Source organism: Scyliorhinus torazame, chromosome 8 (genome assembly GCF_047496885.1).
Source record: "Scyliorhinus torazame isolate Kashiwa2021f chromosome 8, sScyTor2.1, whole genome shotgun sequence".
NCBI classification, from domain to species: Eukaryota; Metazoa; Chordata; class Chondrichthyes; order Carcharhiniformes; family Scyliorhinidae; genus Scyliorhinus; species Scyliorhinus torazame.
In genome coordinates, this window is record NC_092714.1 from 104,375,629 (window position 1) to 104,397,990 (window position 22,362).

The window sequence follows — 22,362 nt, forward strand, 5'->3', positions numbered from 1 at the left end:
AGAAAGAAAGAGAGGAAAAAATGCCGGAAAGAGCCAGTCTAGGGGCCGAACAGAGATCAGGAGAGGAAGGGGCCAGAAACGGAAACAATCGGACGAGCCGACCAGTGTACGAGGCGGCGGAGTGCAAGTTTTGCCGGACTTTCACCAGCCCACCAGAAATAGACAGGGCACACCTGTCGCTGCGTCCGAAACCCAAAGCTGGGGAACAACCAAGGGCAGTAATAACCAAACTGCAGCTGGTAAGGAAACAAAATAAGAATATACCAGGACATAGGGGCTGATCTGGTCAAGCACCGGGCAGAATTTCACAGGGCGAAGGCAGCACTGTCCAAGAATGGCGTACGCTTTGGTATGCTGTACCCAGCAAAGCTCTGGGTCACATACCAAGGCAAGGAACACTTCTTTACAGCACCTGCCAAGGCAGACAAGTTCGTCGTGGAGTGCGGATTGGAGCAGCGACAACAGGGGAAGCGATAAAGGACCTATGGCAAGGAATGACAGTACAGCAACGAGCAAACGCAGGGGGGTGGGGGGGACGAGCCCCAAAGTACAGAGGTCTACCCATGTGGCGGACACACAGTTGGCAGCCATGTTGGGTGCCTCCTAGACAAAGGGAAACCCCGGAGTGCAGGGACCCGACTGCATGGGGAGAGCAGTGACAGTGGCCATCTTGGATGGCCTCCTAACAAAGGGAAACCCCGGAGTGTAGGGGTGCGTCCACCAGGTTAGTATGGCTAATGCCACAGGAGCTGGAGGACAAAACCCCCCCACCAGGATAGTTACCTGGAAAGTCAAGGGACTTAACGGGCCAGTGAAAAGATCCAGAGTCTTCCACCCACCGAAGAAACATGAAAACCGACATAGTCTTCATTCAAGAGACACACATGAGAGAGCAGGACTAACTGCGGGTAAGGAAGGGCTAGATGGGACAGACTTATCATTCCTCTAACTGGGTGAGGGTCAGGGGGGGTGGTAATACTGATCAATAAGAGGACGATGTTTAAGGCGATGAAGACGGTTATGGTCAGCGGGGCCCTAGATGGGGCACAGGTAGTACTCGTTAACGTGTATCCTCCCAACTGGGACGACACAAAATTCATTAAAAACACCATGGTGGAAATCCCCGACATGGCAACGCACCAAATGATTATGGGGGGGAGGGGAAGGGGACCCAAGGAGAGACAGGTCGAACCCCAAAACAGGGAAGACCTCGAACATGGTGAAGGAACTCAGTCGCTTTATGGAGCAGATGGGGGCGGTGGACCCTTGGAGGTTCACCCACACAGGGGAGAGAGAGTTATCCTTCTTCTCCCAAGTGCACAACGTATACTTCAGGATCAATTTCTTGGTTGTGGGGAAATCGGTGCTTCCAGGGCTGTTCAAAGCGGAATATTCCGCAATCGTAATCTCCGACCACGCTCCACATTACATGGATGTGAGGTTGTAGTCAGGCAGTGCCCAACGCCACACATGGAGGTTGGACACTGCCCTACGAGCTGACAAGGTTTTCTGCAAGAGAGCTTGACAGGCCATAGATGAATATACAAAAAACAATCAAAATGGGGAGGTCTCATATGGAAGGAGACAAGAACGTTTGCGACCACTGCGACGGACGCTACTAGGGAATGCAGACATTCTAGGTAGAGGGAACTGTAGCGACATGTACGAACGACTGATAGAGAAGGCCGACACCGAACTGGGTGCGACGAGGTGGATGTGGGAGGAAGACTTGGGGTTCGAAATAGGGGATTCAAGAGCAAAGCATCACATAGGGTCAACTCCACCTCCACGTGTGCAAGACTCAACCTAACGCAACTAAAATTGGTACATAGAGCCCACTAAACAAGTACCCGAATGAGCAGGTTCTTCCCGGAGATGGAGGACAGATCTGAATGGTGCCAAGGAGGCCTGGCCAACCATGCCCACATGTTCTGGTCTTGCCCCAGACTTGCTGGGTACAGGTCAGCCTTCTTCAAGGCAATGTCCAACGTGGTGGAACAGAGCCCGAAAGTGGCAGTCTTCGGGGCATCAGATCAGCCAGATTTCTTCATGGGGAGGAGGGCGGACACCCTTGCCTTTGCCTCCCTGATCGCCCACCGTAGAATCCTGCTCAGCTGGTAGTCAGCAGCTCCACCTAAAGCTGCAGATTGGCTGTCCGCCCAACGGAATTTCTTCAAATGGAGAAAATCAAATTCTCCTACCGAGGGTCGGAAGATGGCTTCCTCAAAACATGGGAGCCATTCATCCGACTGTTCTGGGACATGTTTGTGACCAACAAACAAATAAACAAGTAGCCAAGAGCCAGGGGAAAGTAGCCAGACATGATAGAAGAGAAGAAAGGGAGGGAGGGGGGGGGGGGGTGGGGGGGAGAGAGACGGGACGAGGGAAGGAGAACAACAGAGGGGAGCCACAAGGGAGGAAAGAGGAGGGAACACAAACTGGGGGGATAGCACAGGAAACAACAATGACCGCAATAAGCACAGCAAGGCGAAAAAGCGAAAGAGAGAAAGAATGAACAGGAAGAAGGCTGAAGCTGAGGCAAATGGACAAAAAAAAAAAAAAAAAACGACCAAGAGATGCAAGTGGCATCAGGGGCACCACCCAGTGCCCCTTCCACCTGGTTTGGTTTTGCTTGTTTAGTATTAAAAAAAACAAGAAGGGGGGGGAAGATCGCCCCCCTTTTCTGCTATGTGTTATGATTTTTTTATGATTCCTGTTATTTTTGTTTATCTGTGTGTTCATTTGTAAGTATATCACGTATAAAACCCAATGAAAATATTTTTTTAAACATTTACATTAGAAACTTCACTTCTGATAAAGATAAATTGAACAGATATTTACAGTTTTAAGATAAATAATGTCCATCTGTAAGAAATGAAAGTTGTTTTTCCCAAAAATGTACTTTAAAAACAAAGTTTGTTCACAAAATTATGGAGCACAATTAATTCCATCAATTCCTCTGAACTGTTCTTGCTCCACACATCTTTGCAGGTAAGGACTGACTTGTTACACATAATGACCTTATCCAGTTCCTAAAAATTGCTACGTTCTTATATTGAAACATATGTCAGTGACCAATGTTTATTGGTGAAGTATAATTTACTATTTTAAAGTCCATTAACAAAAGAATAATTACAGGAAAGACAAGATTTTCATTGAGAACTGCTTTAGTAAAGAGTGTAACAATTGTCTCCCTAATCAATATGGCAACCAGATGGGAATTCAGTACCTTGAGCCTGCTCCCCTGCTGAGTGAGATTATCACTGAACTTCTACAGCAATTTTTCAAACCTATCTGCATAATTCCTTAATTTGCAATTGTGTATCAATCTCAGGTTTGAATATACTTCATGACTGAGCAGCCATAGATCTCTAGTGTAGAGAATTTCAAAGATAAACATTTCTCTGTGAAGAAATTTCTTCCCCATTTCTAAGCTGCATTACTATAATGACGACTCTTATTCAAATGTTCTCCCACAGACACTTAGTCCACCTCATTCCCCAGCACAAGATCCGGCAATGCTTCCTTCCCAGTCAGACCGAGAATACACTGTTTAGGAAATTCTCCTGAGCACATTTCAGAAATCCCTTACTCTCCTTTCTCTTGAATCTTTTTTTGAAATAAATTTAGAGTATCCAATTATTTTTTCCAATCAAGGGGCGATTTAGTGTGGCCAATCCACCTAACCTGCACATCCTTGGGGTGTGGGGGTCAAACCCACGCAGACACGGGGAGAATGTGCAAACTCCACCCAGACAGTGACCCGGGGCCGGGATCGAACTTGGTTCCTCAACGCCATATGCAGCGGTGCTAACCACTGTGCCACCAGGCCGCTAGTAGTCCAACGTGATCTCAATTGACATGTGGGTATTTCAAGCCCCAAATATCACCATTCTATAGTTCTTGCATATCTCTGTGATTTCCTTGCAGATTTTCCCCTCTATCGCTCTCACTAAATATAAAAGTTGCCACAGTCCAAGAGAACCACAGGCTGCTCTCCCCTTTTGAGCTGACTGCTGGTGATTCAACCGGAGGGTCACCACACCTCAGGCGAGGGGCTAGGTTGAGAAGGCAGGGCTTCATGAATAACTTCAGCCGGTACAGGAATTGAAATCGCGTTGTTGGCATCGCACCACATCACAAAACAGCCGTCCAGCCAACTGAGTTAACTGGGCCGCTATAATATACTCAGTATGTGATCTCAGATATAAACAATAAATGTAATCTACCCAGCCTACTCAACTGAAAGTGTTACATGTTGTTTACTGTTGCTTAAAAACCTAAGTGTGTTTAAGAACTTCAAACATACACTATCACCTGCTAGAGTGCTCGTACAGCGAAGAGCTCTTTTGAATTCCCAGCTCGAAATTTCTGAAGTTTGAACTCGGAATGAAAGAAGTCAATGTGGAGAAATGAGTGGCGCAAATGGGATTTTCTGGAAATGACTGGTGCAAACGGGATCCTGTCATTTTCCTTATTTTAACAGGAAACAGCATGGGAACAGCCTTTGTAAATAGCTAGGAACATCTAGGAACAAAATATCAATTCAGGACCAGCTACCATTTTACATTCTTACTTTCATTATACTTGCCAATTCTGACTGCTGTAATCAATCATATGGTGTCCATGTGGAAGGTCAGTCATTAACTCAATATTTTATTCCATAGTTAGTTCTATTTTGTAACTTTTACTCAACTAACCATCTCTTTCTCAAAATCGCCTTCCTTCAGATTCTCTCCTTGTTGTATTTCTGCTTCCAGTTCAATCAGCATTTTCTGGATATGTGTGTCAAACTGTTCCATCTCTTTTGGAAACATCTAGGGGATAAGAAAATGCAATGATTCATTTTCATCTGCAAGCACATCTGCCTCCAAATGGTCCCTTTTGCAGTTAGAACTGCAGTTGACCTACAAACTTTATTGATAATATATAGAACATTTCAAACCATTAATTCCTTCACAGATGTTCATGTCTTTATTTGATTCCTGGTATAATTGAACACAGTGATTTCAGTTCAGAATCTACAGGCATCATTTCAAACTCCTTTATTCCAGTATAATACAGAGACTCCCACTTAGACGAGCAGTCAGTGCTTTCAACTTCGAAGAGAAACATGTCTGCTCCCCTTCTATTTCATTAAAAGTCGAAGTGTGAATGATTCAATCAATCATGCAATATTGCAAAAAAGAGTAACCAAAGCCAAGAAACAAAGACAGGCAGAAATATTTATTTGGCTTAAGAGAACAAACACCTTTCTGACTTGGAACCAAAATTAAAATGTTCACACGAATAGCTATTATTACCTATCTGATATGCTTCTCTTTATTCTTCCAATAATACACACCTATATAAGATGCGAGTATATCATTCAGTGAAATATGTTCTGGGGAATTCACATGCAGAGCACACACATGAAAATGTCAAATGTCATTATCAATAGATGGAGGTCCATGTGGGACACAAATAAAGTCAGTTCCAAATGTAAAACTTGCAACAATAATACATTAACATCAAATGGAGGATATTTTCAGATTGGGTGCAATTATGTACCCACAGCAAGTTACCAATTAAAATACCTCAATGTGTTGTCAAAAGCTTTGATAACTGATGGAAGGAGCAGCACCTGAGTCGAGTTAGCCCTGTCGAACCTTCTCCTCGATGCAGTAAGACCATGGCTCAACCCCACCTTCATGCATTATTCCCACGTCCCTTGAGGCACGTGGTTTCCAAAAATCCATCAATCTCTCTCTTCAATACACTCAACAGCTGAGCCTCCACAGCTGTCTGGAATGATGAATTCCGAATATTTACAACCCTTTGGGTGACGAAATTGCTCATCTCAGTCTTAAATGCCTGGCTCCCTATTGGGAAATTATGACCGCTTGTTCATGATTCCCTAGTTCAGAAAGCCATCCCCTATCAAGCCCTTTAAGAATTTTGCAAGTTTCAATGAGATCACCTCACTTTCTTCTAAATTCTAGAGAATTTAGGCCGAGTCTGCTCAATCTCAGGATAATTCTCCCTTCAGCTGAAACAGAGGTGAAGCAGTATTGGAGGCCAGTGGTGGAGCCAGGCAGGTGGCAATGCTTTCTCTAAGGCTGTCACCAGGACTGTAGGCTATTCCCATCTTTCCATCACCAATAGCTGTACTAATGCCAGCTTCTTGATCTCCGCGCCTTCCTCCTCCATTCGGGTCAGGATGATCATGTTTGCAGATCCACTCCCAGTCCTTTGCCTTTCCCGGGAAGTTTTGGCTCTCTTTGCTTTCAGGGAGTTATGAGTGAGGGAAATGAAAAGATTGTTGTAAACAAAGGGTGAACATTTAAGGATTGTGCGAGGGGGCAATAGGATGAGAACATGTTTGAATGTTATCTGTTGAGATGGAGGGGCTGGAGGGAAAATAATGCACATGACAATGAGTGTATGTCATTGAAATACCGTGTAGGGAAAATTTGGCGAGGTGAGAGCTAGGAGCAGTAGGACACTCAACCTGCTAGATCTCATGAGGTAATTAAATCTTTTGCAGCACTGGATTCAGTTCCTGGGCACCACATTCCTGCTATTCATAGGCTTTCCTTCCGACAGCCACACCTGTTTGGTGAAGCTAGCTGGCCTCATCCTCCTTTCCCCATGGAATTAATCTTCTCTTGTTGTCCGAACTGCATTCAACGAAATGTCCAGAGTAGAGTCTCAGATCCCAGGGGCAGCTTTCCCACATCTTGCCTCCATTCTGTACCAGTTTCCCAGTTCCTACTGGTGCCTTCAGTAGTCAACTCAATGCTGCTACTGTGATCCCAGTTGGGATCCTCATTGGGGGTTTTTTTAGGCATGCCATTCCACCCCCTCCCTTTGTGATCAGTTAGGGAACCCGGAGGTGGGGTGATAATGTTATGACTCAGTGGAAGAGCTTTGGCAAATACCGCAAATTGATCAAAACCATTTTGGCAGGGACTAAGTTGATAAAATTGCACCTATCAACACTGTCTGGTATTGCAGTGTATACTCACCTCCGTAGATGCAGAAGTGAGATTTGAACACTAAAAGCCTCTGACACAGCCTGAACTTCATCTGCTAATCACCATCTCCATATACAAAATACTTCACATGTTTGGACATTTTAACTGGGAATGCGATTAATGACAGAAATGGAAGATATTGCTTGGAGCGAAGGGGGGCTGGTGGTGTTGGGGGAAGTGGAGGAAAACTGACGTAAATCACTCAGTTTCTCTTTCCTTTACATCAGGCATTGTCAAACTCGGGGGCGTGACCCGCGGATGGGTCGCGGGCGGGTGTCGGGTGGGTCGTGGAGCCGTCCATCGCGGCGCTCCCGATCGCCCAAATCTGCGCGCAACAGCCGGCTGTTCATATTGCCAGCTGCAAGCGGCCTTCAAAATGGCCGCGAACATGCAAAGAAAATGCGGCCACACTGCGCATGCGTGCAAGATCATCAGTGCGCATGCGCAAAACTATGCGCATGTGCGCCGATGATTGGGCACTCATGCGCAGTGCGGCCGCTTTTGTTTTAAACGGTCGCAGCTTTTTGTTTTACAAGTGCGGGTTTTTTTAAATTAATTTTATTCATTTAATTTTTTTTTTCTTCATGGACTTCCGGTTGCGGCGTTGCAGAGCTAAGCCGCGCGTTTCGGCAGCTCCCGCGAAAACGGACTTTCGGGCTCACCAGAGGAGCCCCAACGGAGTTTTTTTTTGACTGATCCCGTGTGGGAAGGAGCAGTGAGGTCCATGGAGCAGTGAACAAAATGGGGAGAAGAAGGCAAGATGGCGGAGGGCGGAGTGCAAGCAGCGTGGGGGCCAGACCAGCAGGAGTTCTTCATGAGATGCGTGGAGGTGCTGGCGCCGATGCTGTTGGCGATTGAGGGGCTGAAGGAGACCCAGACCACCCAGGCGGTGGAGCTTCGTGAGGTGAACGATAAGGTGAACATCAACGAGGACGATATCCAGGGCCTGGCGGTAAAAATGGAGGCGCACGAGGCGGTGCACAGGAGGTGGGCTAAGAGAATTGAGGTCCTGGAGAACAGGTCGAGGAGGAAGAACCTCCGGATTCTGGGTCTTCCCGAAGGAGTGGAGGGAGCTGATGCTGGGGCGTACGTGAGCACGATGCTCCATTCGCTGATGGGTGCGGAGGCCTCTCCGACCCCCCTGAAGCTGGAAGGGGCTCACCAGGTCCTGGCGAGGAGACCCAAGGCAGATGAGCCGCCAAGGGCAATAGTGGCAAGGTTCCATCGCTTCATGGATAAAGAAAGTGTTCTGAGATGGGCCAAGAAGGTGCGGAGCAGCAGATGGGAGAACGCGGTGATCCGAGTATACCAGGATTGGAGCGCGGAGGTGGCAAAGAGGAGAGCTGGCTTCAACCAGGCCAAGGCGATGCTGCATAGAAAAAGAGTCAGGTTCGGCATGCTGCAGCCTGCGCGACTGTGGGTTACTTATCAGGACAGACACCATTAATTTGAAACGCCAGAAGAGGCTTGGACCTTGACACAGTCGGAAAAACTGGACTCGAACTGAGGGGATGTGGTTGTATATGGGGTTGTAAATATGGGTGAAGAATATTTTGTGGGTGGGATGATGGATGGGGATGTGGGTAGAGTTCTGGTTAAAATTCCTAAAATTTCCTTTTTCCCTGTCTGTAGACAAAATGATGATGATGGGGAATGTGGGCGTCGGTCCTGGAGGGAGGTGGGACTCGGGGATGAGGGAACTGGGATGATGGCCGCAACAGGAGCTGCGCCACAGGGGGCGGGGCTGGTTCAGGAAAGCACGGGCATTTTTCCCGCGCCAAAAGGGGGGTGGGATGGAGGAAGGTAAGGAGGAGGAGAGACTCCCACACGGGTGAGATCAACGGGAAGGCGGGGGAAGCCGGTGTCAGCAAAGGTCAGCTGACCTACGGAAGTAATATGGGGGGAGCAAAAGTGCTAGATTTGGATCTAGTGGGGGGGGGGGGGGATTCTAGTGTTGCTGCTGCACTGTCTGAGGGGGAACTGAAAATGGAAGAGGTGGTCGGGGCGGGGGTTCCCCACCTGGGGGACTGGAGGGAGTGGGAGGCGCGAGCACGGGACTGGCCTAAAGATAGGAGATGGTTAGTTGGCGGTGGGGGTAACCCCCCAATCCGGCTGATCACGTGGAATGTGAGAGGCCTAAATGGGCCGGTTACGAGGGCCTGAGTGTTCGCGCACCTAAAGGGACTGAAGGCAGACGTGGCCATGCTTCAGGAGACACATCTGAAGGTGGCAGATCAGGTCAGGTTAAGGAAGGGATGGGTGGGACAGGTGTTCCATTCAGGGCTGGATGCAAAGAATAGAGGGGTGGCAATACTGGTGGGAAAGCGGGTGTCATTTGAGCCCAAGAACATAGTAGCGGACAAGGGAGGCCGATACGTGATGGTGAGTGGTAGGTTGCAGGGGACGGAGGTGGTACTGGTGAATGTATATGCCCCAAACTGGGACGATGCTGGATTCATGAAACGGATGTTGCGGCGTATTCCGGACCTGGAGGTAGGGAGCTTGATAATGGAGTGGGGATTTTAACACGGTGCTGGACCCAGCATTAGATCGTTCCAGATCTATGACGGGGAGGAGGCCGGCTGCGGCCAAGATGCTTAGGGGGTTTATGGATCAGATGGGGGGAGTAGATCCGTCGAGATTTGCCAGACCTTTGGCCAAAGAATTTTCTTTTTTTCTCCCACGTACATAAGGCCTACTCCCGGATAGATTTTTTTGTTTTGGGCAGGGCACTGATCCCGAAGGTGGAGAGAATGGAGTATTCAGCCATAGCCATTTCAGACCATGCCCCGCACTGGGTGGAGCTGGAGCTGGGGGAGGAGAGGGACCAACGCCCATTCTGGAGGTTGGATTTGGGACTGCTGGCAGACGAGGAAGTATGCAGGAGGGTGCGGGGGTATATTGAAAGGTATCTGGAGGCTAACGACAACGGGGAGGTGCAGGTGGGTGTAATATGGGAGGCGCTAAAGGCAGTGATCAGGGGAGAGTTAATCTCCATCAGGGCTCACAGGGTGAAGAGCGAGGGCAGGGAAAGGGAGAGGTTAGTGGGGGAGATTTTAAGGGTGGACAGGAGCTATGCGGAGGCTCCGGATGAGGGACTACTCAGGGAGAGACGAAGTCTCCAGACGGAGTTCGACCTGTTGACCACAGGGAAGGCAGAGGCACAGTGGAGGAAGGCATAGGGGGCGATATATGAATATGGGGAGAAGGCGAGCGGATGCTGGCACACCAGCTCTGTAAGAGGATGGCAGCGAGGGAAATAGGTGGAGTCAAAGATGGCAGGGGAACTACGGTGCGGAGTGCTGGGAAAGTGAATGAGGCTTTTAAGGCCTTTTACGAGGAACTGTATATGTCCCAGCCCCTAGGGGGAAAAGAGGGGATGCGGCGATTCTTGGATCAGTTGAGGTTCCCAAGGGTGGAGGTGCTGGAGGTGGTTGGTCTGGGGGCGCCATTTGGGGTGGAGGAGCTGGTTAAAGGACTGGGGAGCATGCAGGCAGGGAAGGCCCCGGGGCCGGATGGGTTCCCGGTGGAGTTCTACAGGAAGTATGTAGACCCGTTAGCCCCGTTGCTGGTAAGGACCTTCAATGAATCAAGGGAGGGGGGGGACCCTGCCCCCGACAATGTCGGAGGCGACGATCTCTTTGATCTTAAAGCGGGATAAGGACCCATTGCAATGTGGGTCATATAGACCGATCTCACTCCTTAATGTAGATGCTAAGTTGCTGGCAAAAATGTTGGCCATGAGGATTGAGGACTGTGTTCCGGGGGTGATTCACGAGGACCAGATGGGATTCATAAAGGGTAGGCAGTTAAACACTAATGAGCGAAGGCTCTTAAACGTGATAATGATGCCATCGGTGGAGGGAGAAGCGGAGATAGTGACAGCCATGGACGCGGAGAAAGCCTTTGATCGGGTAGAGTGGGAGTATCTCTGGGAAGTGTTGAGGGGGTTTGGGTTCGGGGGAGGGTTTATTAGTTGGGTTAAGCTCCTGTATAAAGCCCCGGTGGCGAGTGTGGTCACGAACCGGCGGAGGTCGGAGTATTTCCGGCTGTATCGAGGGACGAGGCAGGGGTACCCCCTGTCCCCTCTGCTGTTCGCATTAGCAATTGAACCTTTGGCCATGGCGTTACGGGAGTTGGGGAAATGGAAGGGGGTGGTTCGAGCGGGAGAGGAACATCGAGTGTCGCTGTATGCAGATGACCTGTTGCTGTATGTGACGGATCCAGTGGAAGGGATGGTTGAGGTAATGCAGATCCTACGGGAGTTTGGAGACTTTTCGGGCTATAAGCTCAATGTGGGAAAGAGTGAGCTCTTTGTGATCCATTCGGGGGACCAGAGAAGAGGGATAGAGGACCTACCGTTGAGGAGGGCGGAAAGGAGCTTTCGATATTTGGGGATTCAGGTAGCTAGGGGTTGGGGGGCACTGCATAAACTCAATTTGACGCGATTGGTGAAACAGATGGAGGAGGATTTTAAAAGGTGGGACATGTTGCCACTCTCGCTGGCGGGTAGTGTACAGTCGGTTTAAATAGTGGTCCTCCCGAGATTTCTTTTTGTATTCCAATGCCTCCCAATTGTGATTACTAAGGCCTTTTTTAAGAGGGTAAGCAGGAGCATTACGGGATTTGTGTGGGCGAGCAAGACCCCGCGGGTAAGGAGGGGGTTCTTGGAGCGCAGCAGAGATAGAGGAGGGTTGGCATTGCCGAATCTGGGTTGTTATTATTGGGCAGCCAACGTGGCAATGATCCGTAAGTGGGTGATGGAGGGAGAGAGGGCGGCGTGGAAGAGGTTGGAGATGGCGTCCTGCAAAGGAATGAGCCTGGGGGCGCTGGTGACGGCACCGCTGCCGCTCTCGCCGACAAGGTATACCACGAGCCCGGTGGAGGCGGCAACGCTAAAGATCTGGGGGCAGTGGAGATGTCACAGGGGTGCGACGGGAACCTCGGTGTGGTCCCCGATCAGAGACAACCATCGGTTTGTCCCAGGAAGGATGGACGGGGGATTTCAGAGCTGGCATCGGGTAGGGATTAGAAGAATGTGGGACCTGTTCATTGACGGGACGTTTGCGAGCTTAGGGGCGCTGGAGGAGAAGTTTGGGCAACCCCCGGGAAACGCTTTCAGGTACATGCAAGTGAGGGCGTTTGTGAGGCAGCAGGTGAGCGAATTTCCGCTACGCCCGGCACAGGGGATTCAAGATAGGGTGATCTCGGGCGTATGGGTCGGGGAGGGGAGAGGAGCTGAAGGGTAAATGGGAGGAGGAGTTGGGGGAGGGGATTGGGGAGGGGCTATGGGCTGATGCCCTAAGTAGGGTTAATTCCTCTTCCTCGTGTGCCAGGCCTAGCCTGATACAATTTAAGGTGGTTCATAGAGCGCATATGACGGGGGCGAGGCTGAGTAGGTTCTTTGGGGTGGAGGACAGATGTGGGAGGTGCTCAGGAAGTCCGGCGAACCATGTCCATATGTTTTGGTCATGCCCGGCACTGGAGGGTTCTTGAGGGAGTGGCGGGAACTATATCTAAGGTGGTGAAAGTCCGGGCCAAGCCAAGCTAGCACTATTTGGAGTAGTGGACGAGCCGGGAGTGCAGGAGGCGAAAGAGGCCGGTATTCTGGCCTTTGCGTCCCTAGTAGCCCGGCGAAGGATCTTGCTAATGTGGAAGGAGGCGAAGCCCCCCAGCGGGGAGGCCTGGATAAGTGATATGGCTGGGTTTATCAAGTTGGAAAGGATAAAGTTTGCCTTGAGAGGGTCTGCGCAGGGGTTCTACAGGCGCTGGCAACCGTTCCTAGATCATCTCGCGGAGCGTTAGATGAAGGTCGGACAGCAGCAACAGCAACCCAGAGGGGCGGGGGTGCATCGTTCGTTGGGGGGGGGGGGGGGGCGGGGGGGAAGGGGGGGGGGAAAGGGGGGGTTCCTGTGGGCGGCATGTGAGCAAGAAAGCACATGAATGATCCGGAAACTGACATGTACCGGAAGAATCCAATGTACAAAGTTCTGTATTTTATTGACTTGCCATGTTCATGTCTTGCCACGCGAGTTCTTTTTCTTTTCTTTGTTACGGGGAGGGGTTTTGTTTGTCAGGTGGAAAATATTGTTATTGAAAAATTCTTAATAAAAATATATTTTTTTAAAAAATTTCATTTATTTTATTCATTTTTACAAGTTTGGGTGGTTTTATTTGATAAAATTTTACAGGAAAAAAATGCAGAACTTTGGACAGATGGTGATTCCATACTTTCTGGCATCGGAAGGCTTCACCTTCATCAAACAGTTTCCATTGGAGGAGCCTGTATTAGGGCCAAAGGGACCCAAAACCATTTCCTCCATTTTTGTCAGCAGCAAACAAGGTAAGAGATAATGGTGGGTCGTGCAGGTCAGCCGGCATGGGTCGCGAAGGTCGGCCGGGTTGGGTCCCGAAGGTTGGCCAGTTGGTTAAAATGGGTCCCTGGAAAAATAGTTTGAAGAACACTGCTTTACATGACAGTTCTGAAAAGGATCGCTAAGTAGGATACTTTCTGGAAGTTTGCTATCAGTTACACCACTGTCAACATCTTAGACTTCTCAGAAATCTGACAAAGGAACATAGAAACCTCGGCTAAATAAGAGACTGTTTGATACGTTGTGTAATCCAACCAGCTCCATTCAAGGCACAAACTTGGTTGCATGCAAGACAATAAAAGATCCCATAAAAAGTGCCTGATGGAATGACTCTAGTTCAGGGGTTTTACCAAATACAGTGCATCAGATTGTATGCAGTATCACTTGTCTACAACATCATGACAATATTTTCATGTGTGCGCCCAATATACTGTTGTTTCCAGAACATTCCAGGAGTATTATATTGAAGAAATGGTTTTGACATTGCACCTTGGTAGGTCAACAATAAAAAAACTCACAGTGTAAGCTAAAACACCAGCACAAATCCTCTGGGAATATCAATACTGTCATAATTGTATTAGTAAAGTTTGAAAGAAAGTTAAATTCAGACAACCAGCCAAATGCCACTTATTAGTAAACTGGCCATGTTTGAATGCAAAGAAGGATAGAGAATATTAGAGAATGAAAGATAGAGATATATCACCAACACACAACAAAACCAAGTGGAGACTGAGGTTAGATTCTGTGCACACAGCATCTCATCAGGGATAGCACTAAGTAAATGAATCAGAACTAAAGGTCAACTTTGAGACTGATTTTCCATCTGTGCTCTCTGGCAGAATTTGCATTGCCATGAAAATAAGTTGAAGCTTAAATTTGCGATTTTCTTTGTCAGTATTTTAGTCTGTCTTTCTAATCACAGCAAATTCCACTTTCATTACATAAACAGACAGACATAAATTCTATAAAATCATCAACAAGTATACAATAAAGAACTTTGGGAATTAAAAATAAACAATAAAATTTCCAGAAATTAGTTCATCCAAATTGCTTAGGTACAGTAATGATTTTGTACAGTGGGAACCCAACTAAATTCAACTTGTGAATAAACTTGGAAACTTGGAGTTTTACCAATTTGAAACACTGATTTTTAATTATGTCACAATGTTTTTCATTTTAACATTTTGGCAACATTGCACATGTTTAATCTGTAATTCCTTCCAATTTGTGGACACTTCTATTGGAAAAATTCAATCCTGGATGAATCATGAAAGGAAACATTTTGGCTTTGAGATTGAGAATGCTGATCATCACAAAGTAATGTGCTTGATACGTTTCGTGGTTGAGTGCAGAAATGCAGTACCATGATTCAGATGTGAAGCTTTTAGTCTTGGTTGACCACATTTCCTACAGTAATCTACCATCTGACAAGAGACAGTATTTCCCTTGGGTGGCAAACACGAACTGTATTTCAAAGTTTAAAGTTTCATAAAATATATATATATGTGTATAATCATACCTATTACACACTGCAGTTCTCTTTCCAAAGTGCTACACCGTTCTCAAATGAACCACCCTAGCGTGAACACTGTTAAAGGCAGTTGATACTTCTACCCAAGTGGGGTGATTGTGGTTATGGAGGGGGGTGGGGTGAAAGAGCTCAGGTGAGCCATTGGTAACTTTCAATATGATATATTGAAGGGATAGGAACAGGATGACAGCATAATATTCCTTTCCAACTCAGATGAAAAATAGTGGGATAAATGGCAAGTATCTTTGCAGAGTGATGATGGATCTTTAAAAAAAAACTGCAGAAAAGCTCTATTCCCCATTTTATAAGCTTAAGTAAACCAATAAAGGGTCTCTCATTGATAAATGTCACCTTCAGCACTGGGACTTTGAAAACTGATCCTGCAAGGTTTTTAGAACAACCAAATTATTTCTCAAAATAGTAGGCCAGAAATTAGCTGACTGAATAGTGCATAATGGTAATCAAATGAATAGAGTCTTTAGCATTTACAGTGCAACATGTTTTCAAAACCTTAGGTCTATCCCTGTGAAAGAGCAGATCAAACTTGTAACCTGGTGACTTCTTGCCTGTGATGGGCCAGGAAAAAGAGAGGAATGCAGAGAGGAACCATAGGTTGAAGTTGAACGAATGGTTGATAAACTAGTCAGTCGGTAGGATTCCTTCAGTCCCTGAGTCGATGTTTGTTGACTTTCTAGAAGCTTAAGCTTCATCAAAAGAAGCAAGACAGTGAGGAGAGTGAGGTGGAGTAGTATTTCGATAAATCATGCAGAAACTGTTAAGCATATACAAAGACACAAAGATATCCTGAACAAACAACAAATACTGTTATAAAAGTTAAATTGAGTCTGTACTTTAAGGTCTTCCTTGCATTTAAGCAGTGAAAACTATCAGTTTGTGATAGAAGATCAAGAGTGCTACAAATGCAAGACTGGAGTGAAAAAGTCTATCAACGGGACCAAATACTCATATAATGAGAACATTTTACTGCAGAATTTTTAAGGGAAGATTACCTCCATTCTGCATTTGTACTAAAATTATAAATAGCAGTACAAATGACATCTAAATAAATACGCTTAAAAAAAGCAAATCTGCTTCATCATTTTCATTGCTGTAAATTGACAAAGAAACACATCCAGACTATTTAAAATACATTGCATGTTATGACATACTAGTCTAATTGAAATATGTATACCTTTTCCTTTAAAAATGCATTCACATTACTACTCAAATAGATGAAAATTATTGCTAGTACTTACAGCACCAAATAGGGCATTCAACACAACAGACCAACATTGGTTTTCATGCCATATGTGCCTCCTCCCACCCTTCATTTAACCGTCCTCAGTATAATCTTCTATTGGTTCTTTCTCAAGTTTTTATCTAGCTTTGTTTTAAATGCATTTATTCTCATCATCTCAACTCTTCTTCATACTAGCGAGTTCCGTATTGTAACCACTGACATTTTCCTGAATTCCCTTTAGTAACTGTCTTTTATTTATGGCCCCAAGCTCCATTCTCCTCTGCAAGTGGAAAAATCTACCCTGCCAAACCCCTTCATAATCTTAAAGACCTCTATGAGTTAATCTCTCAGGATATGGACACCCAAATCGGGAGTAGCGGCGGTCTGATGCCAGTTTTCTACTCTCCGCCCCCTCCAAAATGGTGTCATCGTGCTGGGTGCGCACACCGTTGGAACAACGTTAGCGTGTCATTGGAAGGCCCTCCCCCGATGTTCTGCCCCCAATGGGCCGAGTTCCCGGCCGGGCGGGGGACGTGTGGTCTCAGCAGTTGGGAACCCGGCGTGGTGGCTGCGGACTGTGTCCAGTGCCGCCACCGTCGGTCGGGAGCCGTGCTGCTGGCTGGGGGGGGCTTCCGTGAAGGCTGGTGGGGGGTGGCCAGGAGAGCAGGTCGGGTCCGCCACGGCTAGCACCATGTTTTACGTCGCGACCACCGCAGGTCGTCGCCATGTGCATGCACGGTCATGGACCCGGCCATCCTCCAGCCGTTTTTGGCGCGGGATTCGGGAGTTTTATCCGGCACGGCTGCTAGTCACTCTCTGGTCCCAGGATCAATGAGGGTTCAGCGCAGATGTTGGGGTTGTAAAACTCCACAGTTCCCACGCTGGCATTGGCACGTAACCTCAAAATCAGAGAATCCAGCCCCCTAGCTTGTACAATCTTTCCTGTTAAGTGTAAACTGAGAGTAGAAACTGGTATCATTCTTGCAAATAGAGGGCAGCACAGAAGCACAGTGGGTTAGCCCTGTTGTCTCACGGTGTCGAGGTCCCAGGTTCGATCCCGGCTCCGGGTGACTGTCCGTGTGAAGTTTGCTGGCGAGGTGGATTGGCCATGCTACATTGCCCCTTAATTGGAAAAAATGAATTGGGCACTCTAAATTTAAAAAAAGAAAAAAAAAAATTCTTGCAAATAGAGGCACCGGAGAAGGTGCAAAAATTGTGGGCTGGATTCTCCGAAAATGAGGCTAAGTGTTGACGCTGTCGTGAAAACCATGGAATTTCACGACGGGATCATTGGGCCCCCAGGTGGAGCTATTCAACGGCCCACAAGGGGTTAGCACAGGCGGAACGAGAAGCGCCCGAAGGAGCGTCTGCCGATTTGCCAGGTCTGTCATTGACACGTCGCCGTGGTTGTTCATCACCATTCTCCCCCCCTACACACAGCGTCGCAGGCAAGATGGCCACCAGAAGAGCAGCTGCGCAATTTAGGGATGGCGAGTTCGAGGCCCTCCTGGACGCTGTGGATGGGGAGAGGTTGATACTGTACCCGGGGCCAGGTCGGAGGTCGGCAGGCACCATTGCTCGGCGTGCCTGGGTGGAGGTGGCAGATGCCATCAGCACCATCGGGGCAGTGGCCCAGACTGCAGATCAGTGTCGAAAGAAGCTGCGCGACCTCCTCAGAGCAGCCAGTGTGAGTACCTAGCACTGTGCCCTTGGCATCAGCCGTCCTACCCCCACACACACATGTGACAGCCCCCCCACCCCAGAGGGACAGTCCCACCCCCACCCTGGCTCACATGGCTGCACCAACTCAGGCCAGCCGCAATGGCCGTGTGCCCTGTGCGCTAATGCCATCAGAGACCCAACCCCTGGGCTACATGTGTCTGACCGTCTAACACTGTTGCTGTTTGTGTTTGCTCCCTCCCCACCCCCCAGGAAAAGTCCGCGCATAACTGCCGGGAGCGGGAGAAGACAGGAGGGGGGCCACCAGACCTGTGTCCCCTCACCGTGCCCGAGCAGAGGGCACTGGACATTGTTGGTGGGCCGGAGGAGAGGGAGGTCGCCGCGCAGAGGTCGGCGCCACCAAGTGAGATCCCCCTGCCTGGTTGCGGCTCCTTACAACACATGTGTGCATACCCCCACCCCCCCTCACCCCACACCCAGCATCTTGGACTCCCACCCTGCTGTCCCTGGTCCATCAGGTGGCAGCGGGCAGAACAGGTCGGCAGTATGCCAGCCGGTAATCCCAAGGAGCAGCCGGGCCCATCCAGGCCGGTCCACCCCAGGTGACGTACGCCAATGGGGACCCTCATCGCAGGGCAGGGGTCACAGCAGTCCGCCTCCACTCCTGCTGTACCACCTGGGGAATCACCTAGGCATAGTGGAAGGGCCTGTAAGGCCAGAAAGCTAGACACCAGTAAAGTTGGCATGAGTGTAGGGCACAATCTAGTTATAGGGGCTGGGGCACAGACTGTATATATTTGTTCATAATAAACACCTGTTAACACCTATGAAAGCTGTCTCTGTGCTCTGTCTGATGGGTGTGTGAGTGGGACGGTCAGTGCTGGCCATTGGGAGTGGGGGCTGGGGAACGGGTGTGGCCCAGTGGGTGCACCGTGTAACCCCCATGACAGTCCCCATCACCCCATCCCCAGCTAGTCGACAGGGACATGTGATGGATGGACCAGCTCGCATGCAGGGATCACCCAGCTGGAAGTGCTACTGTGGGCATGAATCAGACATTGTCGAACGATGTGGAGCACGGAGCTCATCGCAGAGGGGGCTGTCATCATCCTGCATCACATGTATCAGACCCGCTGTTACTGCCAACCCAGTGCCCCCAGGTTGTGCCGCTGGTATATATAGTGAGGGGTGTGCATGCAGGTGGTTCGGTGCTATGAGAGGTGAAGGTGGTCGGTGGTGAAGGGGTGTGGTATTGTGATATCCGTGCCCCTGCCGAGCAACCCCCCCCCCAATTGGTGAAACGTGCGTTGACTAAAGCGTCCCGTGCTCGCTGTCCCTGCCGATAGCGTAGTGCAGTCTCCCGTGACTGACCAGCCCCCATGTCCTATCCATTGTCCCCCTCACCCTCATGCTCCTCGTCTGATGAGGCCTGCCTTTCTTCCTCATCCTCCTCGAGCACATCACCCCTCTGCTGGGTTGTATTGTGGAGGATGCAGCAGACCACAATGCGGCTGGCCCTCCTGGCCTCGTACCGGAGGGCCCCTTCAGAGCAGTCCAGACATCTGAAGCGCATCTTCAGGACCCCAAAGCACCTCTCCACCTCACCTCTGGTCGCACAATGGCATCGGAGTAGTAGGTCTCCGTGTTGCTCTGTGCCCTCCGTATAGGCATCATCAGCCACGACTACACATCAGCCACAACTACAACAGGTAACCCCTGTCGCCCAGCAACCAGCCACGCAGCCGGGGTGGACGTCCCTCAAACATGCGTCGCTCTGTGGCCTCCGTATAGACATCATCAGCCACGACTGCAATGGGTAACCCGTGTCGCCCAGCAACCAGCCACGCAGCCAGGGGGGACGGCCCTGAAACATGCCGGGGATGGATGATTGCCCCAGCACGAACGAGTCATGCATACTGCCCGGGTACCGGGCACAGACGGGCAGGATCCTCATCTGGTGGTCACAGACCACCTGAACGTTCATCGAGTGGCACCCCTTCCTGTTCGTGAACACCAGCCTGTTATCCGCTGGTGGCCGCAGGGCGACATGCTTCCCGTCTATCACCCCCTGGACCCGAGGCATCCTGGCGACGGCAGCCAACCCCGCTGCCTGGGCATCCTGGTGGGCTCGGTCCAAAGGGAACTGTATGTACCGATCCGCAAGGGCAAAAAGGGCGTATGCCATGGCGCGGATGCAGCTGTGCGTCGATGCCTGGGAGATACCGGACAGGTCCCCACTTGGCGACTGAAACAACCTCGTGGCATAAAAGTTCAGGGTGACCGTCACCTTGACGGCCTCCGGGAGAGGATAGTTACTCCCCCCACCCCACCCCCCACTCCCATGCGGCGCCAGGTGTGCCATCATGTGGCAGATGTGTCCGACGGTTTCCCGACTCATCCGCAGTCTCCTCCTGCGTGCCCGATCCAGGAGTTCCTCGAAGGACATGGGGCGCCGGTACACGCGGAGCCTCATCAGGCGTCTCCTTGGCACCACCACCACCTCCTCCTCCTCGTCTTGTTCCTCCCCCTCCTCGGCCTTTCGGGGAGGCGGCCCTCCAGCCTGAGCAGCTGCCACCTGCCCGCCTGCAGCCCGCTCCCCTGCTGCAGCCTCCCCCTCCTCTGTGAGCCGCCTGCACCGATGCTGCCACAGGGCTGTATGCGGGGCAGCGGCCCTACCACGGCGGTCAACATCGCTGGTTGGTTTCCAAACATTATGATCTGCAGGGGGGGTGAGTGGGGAATATGTTATCATGGAGCATACACCCGTGCACAACCAGGTGTCATGGGCTACATGGTTGCCGCGGTTGGCACCGCACGCCCCGCCACACGTCACCCACCCCCGCCCCATCGGTGCCCCCGCTCCTGGTGGCCGTCCCTGCTGCCAGGGCCACCGTTTGATGGCACTGCCCTCACTGGGGGCTGCCGTCAGTATGACCCTGGGTCTTCCCCCCCCCCCCCCCCACTGGGGGATCCACCCAAACGGCCATTAACCCTGTGTTCACCCAGGGGCTGGGGTGGGTGGCCAACAAGCTGGCTGCCGTAATGGGGCTCGGTGCGTGGCACCGCCCTGTCACGTCGGGGGCTCCCCGATTGCTCGGCCTGTTTCCCCCCCCCCCCCCCCCTCCATTTCCCCTCCCCGGCTCCCCACTCTCTCCAGGAAGCACTGCCGATGTTCGTTTCGGGAGATCGCAGTCTCCCCAAGCCAACACCTACCTCCTCCCGCAACCGCCTCAGCCAGCACGCCGGTGTCACAAACTTTTACAGATGGATAGAACCACGCTGTCGGCAAATTGGCCCACCCAGGCTGCAGAATCGCTCAGGCCCCGGAGAATCGGTCGTCAGGGCACCTAATCCGATTCTTCGGGCCGCGCGGCGGGCACCGCAATTCCGTCGGGTCCAGAGGGGGTCCGGAGAATCCAAAACCAGCGCCAAACTAATGTCAAAGCCAATTTCGACGTCAGAGCTGATTCTCTGGCCGATCGCGTTTACGCGATTTCGGCGGGATGTCTCAAAAAATCCTTTTTACAAATTTGAGGCGATAACATTTGCATTACTCAAAGTATGATTTTGACAACTTCTCTGCTTTTCAGTTTTATTCCACTAGAAATAAACACCCAATGCTTTATTTGCTCTTTTCTTGGTCTTTTTAACCATCTCGCTATGCTTAATGATCTGTGCATCATTAACCTCTCCTCCTCTACCCATTTTAGGCACTGACATTTGCAGGAACGTGTGGCCTCCTTTTTCTTCCAACCAAAAGTTACCACCTCACTGTTGCTCATACTGAGGTTCGTTTTCCAATTACATGCCTCGTCTTCAAGCTTTTAAATATATTTCAAATCTTATTGCATTACTTTTCTATATTAACTACACTGTCTGATTTGGAGTTGTCTGCAAATTTAAAAATTGTATTTCATATCTCTGAATCCAAGTTGTTCATATGAATAATGAACAACAGTGGTCTCAGCTTCGATCCTTGTGGAACACCGCTTCCCAACTTTTGTAGTCCCAGTAATAACACTTAATGCTTCCTCTTTGATTTCTGTTTTGCAGCTATTTTGCTGTCCACATACTCAAGAATCTTCACAGTACTTCACCACAGCACTGTTAAATAAAGTACAATTTCCATCAATGAAAGCTGATACTAGTAGGTATATCAGACACGGGTCACACAACAGTTCCATTTTGCCTAAGCTAAGGTTTGGACAATGTGACCAATGAAGTTACAACCACATATGAAATATCTGTCAGGCAGGGAATGCGATATTCTATTCTAAAATTACTCGACCATGTCAGGAAAGGAAAGCGCAAATAAATCTAAAATAGGGTCTCACCATAGGTCTGCCTTAAAAAATGAACATAAAAAAACACTTTGCCCTCTCTAAGCTGATAATTCAAGAATTGCTATTCTTTGTCAAACTCATTTTTAAAATTTGACTAATTTCAAAACTGGAGTCTTTAAGGACAAAGATTCCCAATGACCGTCATACTTTGTTTATCAGAGCAAGTATCACAGTAGTC

At 49.4% G+C, this 22,362-nt stretch overlaps 1 protein-coding gene across 15 annotated transcripts in view; it reads right to left on the reverse strand.

The window, feature by feature from the left end:
- dmd (dystrophin) overlaps window positions 1-22,362 on the reverse strand; it is a 3,042,490-nt gene that overhangs the window by 1,459,953 nt on the left and 1,560,175 nt on the right. For 11 of the 15 annotated variants that reach the window (XM_072513983.1, XM_072513987.1, XM_072513978.1 and 8 more), the window contains 2 exons: window positions 15,488-15,625; window positions 4,701-4,817 (listed from right to left, as the gene is read on the reverse strand). In XM_072513983.1, the coding sequence (XP_072370084.1) occupies window positions 4,701-4,817; window positions 15,488-15,625 (255 nt within the window). The remainder of the gene's footprint in view (window positions 1-4,700; window positions 4,818-15,487; window positions 15,626-22,362) is intronic. The other 4 variants (XM_072513988.1, XM_072513991.1, XM_072513990.1 and 1 more) reach the window with 1 other exon arrangement.